Source organism: Haplochromis burtoni, unplaced genomic scaffold, assembly GCF_018398535.1.
Source record: "Haplochromis burtoni strain Fernald_Lab_line unplaced genomic scaffold, NCSU_Asbu1 Contig_704, whole genome shotgun sequence".
Taxonomy (NCBI): Eukaryota; Metazoa; Chordata; class Actinopteri; order Cichliformes; family Cichlidae; genus Haplochromis; species Haplochromis burtoni.
Window position 1 is genome coordinate 197777 of NW_024583065.1, and position 7046 is coordinate 204822.

At 38.0% G+C, this 7046-nt stretch overlaps 1 protein-coding gene across 1 annotated transcript in view; it reads right to left on the reverse strand.

The window, feature by feature from the left end:
* trappc9 (trafficking protein particle complex 9) overlaps nt 1–5798 on the reverse strand; it is a gene marked incomplete at its 5' end in the record, with an annotated part of 200264 nt that extends 194466 nt beyond the window's left edge. Inside the window, 2 exon segments of the mRNA XM_005949770.3 lie at nt 4246–4391; nt 5672–5798. Of these exon segments, the coding sequence (XP_005949832.2) occupies nt 4246–4391; nt 5672–5798 (273 nt within the window).
* Between the last annotated feature and the right edge of the window lie 1248 nt (nt 5799–7046).

Consider the following 7046-nt stretch of genomic DNA (forward strand, 5'->3'; position numbering starts at 1 on the left):
TCGCTAGATTCCACCTAAACATGATATGCCATGTACTGACTGAGAGACTCTGAAAAATGTAAACGCACAGCTCTGCTATCACTTCCAACATAAATGAAGACAGGAAAGTAAACAGCAGTGACGTTTGTAGGTTTACTGAAGTTGGGCTAGCTGGTTTAAAATGATGTGCTACGTGATTGCTAGCGACACAGCTATGTTAGCATAACATAAACACAGTGAAGGGAGGATGAACGCTAACTTTTTTCCACTCTGTAAAAGTTAACGTGATGGTTCCCGATGGTTAGGGACAAATGGAATCGTGGGACAGGATACAGTAAGTGGACCAAACTTCAGTCAGGAGAACAACTGAGATAATCCGTCCACAATACAATGTCAGTCAAGTTAGTCATTAATATACTGCTGCATGGGCTGGGCTGTAGTTACATCATAAGGTTTTAAAAACTGAGTTGTAAAATGATTAGCGGTAATAAAAACAGAGAGGCCAGCAGTGATCACTGACTAAACAGAAGATGCAAATCATAAAAACATGTTAAAAATAACAACAGCCTTATTAAACGCAGAGTAGTTTGGGCCCGGAAGCAGGGTTTATCACGTCATCACTTAAAGACCGGATTGTGATTCTTTTCCCCACACAAAGCCACTACAACCGATTTTAGGGTTGCCTCACCTGTTGCCCCATCTCAATTTAACCCTCGACTTTGCTCATGATTCTATTAAGGTGTTAACGCAAAATTAAAAAAATAACACTATGTATTCCCATGTTTTCTCATTTATTTTATTACTATATTAATATAGCAACAAGATTCAGTTAGCTTTGAAAGAAAAAAATGGTAGAAATGTCCTTCAAAGTGCTGCATTTCAGAGCCTGTACATTTTCACTTTTACTTGAGTAAACAAAAGTCAAACATTCCAGTGTTTGTTAAACTGTCTCTCATGTCCTGTTAGAATATTTTTTTAATAAACATTTTAGAGATAAGATGTTAGGGGCTGTTACTGCACCCCACTGTGAAATACTGTATTTAACAATCAGCAGCATTCATCTTTTATACTAAATTATATATGGTCAGCATATGAAATTAGAACCAAAGACAGGACCAAAGCTTAGTTTCTGGGCCTGTTTAAAAGTGTTAATAGTCATTAATTCCCCCAGATGAGAAACATTTTTAAAGCAGTTTTTTTTGACACTGTAAATGAGAGAATTTAATCGAATTTAATCCTTTTGCTATGTGCCATTGTCCTTGAAAAGGATCTGTGGTTTTATATGACAACTTGTGTTTTCAGCTTCTAAGTAGAGCTGGGCGATATAACGATAACGATATGTATCGCGATATAACTTTTACTCGATAGAGAAATTAAGCTATCGCGATAGACCTCGCCGCTCTTGTCCTCTTAAAAAAAAAAAAAAAAAAAAAGGTCAGCCAATCCAAATTAAGTAGCGCAGAGCCGAACCAATCACAGCCGCAGCGTCACGTCGCGTGACTTGTTACGTACAGCACAAGTGCCAAGCCGCACGTGTGTTTGTTTGGGAAGCAGCCAGCGGGTAATGGAGCCAGCGCGTAATGGAGGAAATGAGTGTGCCGACTAGAAAAATCAACCGAGCGTGACCGAAGAGAAAACAGATGATGGTTCCAATGCCGGAGAGATTGTCGAACGGAAGAGCCATAGAAGTTCCGTAGTGTGAAGGTATTTCGGCTATTTCAAGTCTGACAAAAAACAGAGTAGCGTGCACTGTAAATTGTGCCGAAAGCAAGTCTGGAAATACAATAAACTGGTGCATGCGTCACACTGTGCGCCACGTTATTGTTTCGGTGAAATGAATTTCTACAATACTGTTAATTCTACTCTCTGCAGTGTTTAAATGCTTACATATACACACAGTTACTGTCCCTCCACACATACGACTCGGTTCTGCTTCTATGCCCCAGCTTTGTTTACTTTTTCCCACCGAGGCTTCTAGACTTCTGATTGGCCAACATTTCTGCACGGTTAGGAATCTAGCGCCACCTGCTGCTTTGGCATGTTCATAGCAGCGTTTTCCTTCATTTCTGCCTTTATGTGTGGACGGGATTATTTTTTAAAACGAAAACGGAAAATCTCCGTTTTCAAAAATACCCGTGTACGTGTGGACGTAGCCTCAGTCTCTGACTGGAAGCGCTAATTCGTCATTCGGCTTTTGTCAGACTAAAGTAACTGTTAAAACTGTTTGAAAAGCTAAGCTATACAACAAGGAGAGATTGAGAATTTCCTTTTAGTTCTCAGTTTATTTGATATTGACAAAAGTTAGTCAGTTTTGTCTGTTCTTCTGTAAAACAAACTAAGATTTATTTTTAGAATTAATATTTTGTTTCTAAGTGGAATTGACAATTTAGTCTGTTTCGTTTGTTCTATTTTGAAACTTAAACGCTTTAGCGGCTGCCTTTTGTGTAGTTTGCAATATTTGCCTTTATTTATCTGAAAAAGTCTCATGTTCCTTAAGTACATCTACCCTGTTGAACTTATTATGGGAAATAAATATTTAAATAAAAACAAGCTGCTGATTATTTCACATTTTACTTGTGAGCAACGGCACATTTAAATCTTACAAATATAGTTATTTGGCTTATATCGTGATAGATATCGTTATCGCCTGAAATGAAAAAAACATATCGTGATATGAAAAAATCTCATATCGCCCAGCTCTACTTCTAAGATGAACCTCCTATTATCAAACGTCAAAAATCCAGACAGGTTGATGTCTTGTTTTGCCAAGTTTGTAATTTGAAGTAACAATTTCTAAAAATACCTGCAATTGCCAGCAGCCCTCAGCTGCAAGCTACAACAAACACCTGTAGTGTCAATTTCAAAATCCAACATCACCTTCTTCTCAAGCTGACTTCTGACCTTTAGGTCAAGGCCACGGAGATTTAAACTCGTCTGACATTTTAACTACATACACTTACGGTATCAATTTGAAAATCCTGCATCGTGGCGTTCTCAAGTCACAAAACACACAACATCCTGAATGTCCTTCGAGAAGTGTGGAGAACTCAAATGAAATAGACAACTGCTAAGTTTGGAGACTGATGTAAAGTTAGCCAACACAGCACTGCAGCACTGCAGCATGTTGAAAGATCTCAGTCTCAGCTTAAACAATACAGACTGTCATCCAGAGACAGCATCACAATTATCATTTGCATCGTCACATTAAAAAGCCAATATTTTCCTAATTTATTATCTCAGTAACCTGCTGACCCACAACTTACTGCCTTTTACACTGACTGCACTGGTTTAGAATGGTAAACTTTGTCCAACAGCTCTCTTTTCTCATGCCATAAGGAGCTGTAAAATTAATCTTTCTAATTGTTTTGAAAATGCTTTGAACAATAAGTAATCCTCTAATACGCCTACTGTCTCCCCTAAATTAGCTTTTGTTTGCTAATTTCGACAGCAGCACTTGAAGCTCTGCAGTGTGAAATTCCTGTTTTCCCCCTTTGGTAACATTTTTGTAAATGAAACTTCAAACAATCTAAACAACAGGAAGCTTCATGTGGCAAAGTTAGGAGGCAGGTGATCAAATATTACAGTGCAGGTGGCATTCAGGACTGAAACGAGCCATTTGTGACTAGACTGACCAGGTGTCCCACTTTATATGGGGACTATAGGACAAGATGTCTGTTCCTCGGGCACCTTTTTAATAGCTCTGATTTCTAAACATCAACACTACAGACATTTTCAGTTTCTGCAACGTCTGATATTTATCCAATGGCTGCAAAGAAAGCAAGGAGGGCTGACTTCCAACTCCATTAAACTTCATAACTCCTGTTGTTCATGGATCCCCGGATGTTAAACTTTATTACAACATCTGAAAGAGCAGACTCACTGATCATTTTATTGCAGATGAAAGAATTAAGGCCATTTTTAACTCTCAGTGATGCCACACAGTTTTGATTTTGGGAACAGAAGAAGATTTTGGCTCAGGAACTGACTAAGACTTAAAAGCTAGATTATTTGTCTGATAACTCCATTCAAATGTTCCAAAAGGCACCACAAACAGCGACAGCAGCTTATGTCAGCATAACTGCCAATCAAAACAGCCCTGCCCCTCACTTTGAGGGTTACCAGTCCCCACCATTTCACAGCTTTTGTACCAGACTGGAAACATCTATGGGAGTCTATGTGGATTGACTCGCTTTTGAAACCAGGTTTGGACACTTCAACTATGACCCAACACGGTGGCATCTTCACTAAAATCATAATTGGACTTACCTATTTTCTTACAACGCTCCTCTCCTCTGTTGTGCATGATGATTGGTGAGTAGATGAAAGGGCTAGCATTGGATATATTCTGTCCCAGCAGGCCTTTCACTTTATGGGGCCGCAGACTGACGGGCAGATTAAGGAGCTTCACAGATCTATCGACGAAGAAACAGCGGCATGGGTTACCGTATTTTTCCACAAGTATTCAAGGTTTAAAGTTCCTTAATGATCATTTGACATGGCAGCAATATAACAATAATAATAATAATAATAATAATAGATTGCATTTATATAATGCTTTTCAACACCCTCAACGCGTCGCCCAATATCTAGGCAACCTTTTAAATAAAGTTATTTACAACTGCTTGTGTCATATATGGTATTTCAAAGTGTTTGTGATGAACATTCACATTTATTAGAGCACACTGTTAGAGAGAATTATGGTACTATTCTTTGTTAAAAGTTACAAGTTCAGCAAAACCAAAAAAGTACAGGAACTTGAAGAAAGTGTGTACTCCACTCCTTACATTATACACAAACAATTGCAGGAATCAGAAATATCTGAATCTTAAGTTATCTATAAAAACAATAAAAAAATAAAATAAGGAAAGGGACAGTGCAGTGGTGGTGCAGAAACTAAAACCAATGAAATTAGCTTCAATCTGATACCTACAGGAGCTCACCGTCTGCTTTGAATTAGTGGAGAAAAAATTGAAGTGACAACAGTTAAGTATTTAGACATTCGCCAAAGTTTCCTTCACTTCAATGACTGTCAGTTACACCATATGAAGTATGCTTGTTAACGAATCAGTCAGTGCTTGAAAAACTTTTTTTAAAGAAAGCTTAGGGCTTATGATGTGGATAAAAGCATTATGTTACTAATTTATAGGACAATTCAAAATTTGATTAAATGACTGGAAAGACAATTGGTCTGCGCCATTCGTCTCCCCTTGAAGCGCATATTTGAAGAGTATGTGGTAAATCATCAATTATCAGTTAAACTTTTCAATGACAAAATTATGAGTGTGTGTGTGAATTTAATGTTATGCTATTTTATGTGCGATGTCCCACTCATTTGTCCAAAACAAATTTCTGTCAGGGGAGACAAAGGCTAAACTAATCTAATTTTATTGCATGCAGTGTGGCAATAATTAACATTAATTTAAAACATTGTAACTCATCTCTCAAGCGTCTGACCATCAAACCATAAAGTGAAGGGATCACTTGATCAAAGTATAACAAAAAGTCCGTTTAACTTCAGGGACAGCAGTCTCTCCAGACAGAAAGCATAAACCAATGTTGATCCATTTCACTTATTTTGTTGAGACAAAATGTGCACTGGAGAGGCAACATCTTACTTTTTTTTTTCTTTCTTTTTTTTTAAAGAAAGAAATCGAGCCACGCTGGAGTAACATTAACTAGACTGCCACCTTACCGAACAATAGGGAGCTTTGTGAAGGGCACTGGAGGTAGCTTCAAGCCATCAGGAAGGGTGATAATCTCCATTCCACCAGGACACTTGGAGGTGTAGTTCTCCAGACTCTGGGTGACTTCTTTCTTCTCTATAAATGTAAGAGCGCATCACAGTGAAAAAAAATCCATGCCCCTAAAGCAAACTAAACATAACTCTGTCAAGGACAAGAAAGTAACAATTACAAACATGATGTGAGCACCAGTGTAGAGGACTCATCTTTGTGTCCAACATAAATTAAATGGCATCATTACTGACTTCTGAGTTATTCCGTCTCCGCACTAACAACCCCAGTCTTAAAGAAAAATTATAGTTTATAAATTGTACCATCAACACCTGCTCACCCAGCCACAGGATGTACTTCTTACAAGTGTGTCCACTAAGGGAAGACTTGGAAATATTTTATACACATCTGTGTGCCTTTAGGAGGATTAGGAGTATGTAAGGGGAGGTTCTTTGACAGGCTTTTTGTAATGGCAGATGGTCATGTTCGTAGACTCTGCTAGCCAGCAAGCAAGACAGACACCTTCTTGAAGTACCCAGGTAGTGTAGTTTGCAATGACAGCAGGATTGTTGTAAGTGGTGTGCATCATTCTGGTTAACCAAACCAAATGAAAGCAAAAAGAGCCACTTAATGAAAAGACCAGTTATGATCAGAGTGAAAAAAGGAAGAAGAAAGAGGGAGAGTGGAGCAGACAATAATTATATATAATAATACATTAATGAATAATGTTACTGCATCTAGCAACAAATTGTCTTTTGCTTACATCAATAATTAACATTAGTGAACTTAACAACCAGAAGAGACTAGTATCAGCTCTGAGTGTTTATCCTTTTACTAGCAACTAACTTGGTGTTAAATATGTCATTAAATAGAATTTAACCTAAGTATCACAACAATGCTGATTGCAATAAATTTGTTAACGTCACATTTCAAACAGACTATATTACAGACTTTATTAAAGGTGTATAAATTAAAAAAATTAAAGATAACTTATAGATAGAAAAACATTTTATACAAGCTGTAGACTGAATAGAAATGCTAACAGGGCTTTGGAGTTGACGTCACGCCGCAATGTATTGTGGGAGCGCGACGCTATTTTCCAGGTCCACAAATCAAAACAAGTTCCTGTGTTGGAACGACGACTACAAGAAAGATGCTTAAAAGCAGCTCAAAAGAGAATGGACTGTACAGGGTGGGCCATTTATATGGATACACCGTAAGAAAATGGGAATAGTTGGTGATATTAAAGTCCTGTTTGTGGCACATTAGTATATGTGAGGGGGCAAACTCCTCAAGATGGGTGGTGACCATGGTGGCCATTTAGGAGTCGGCCAT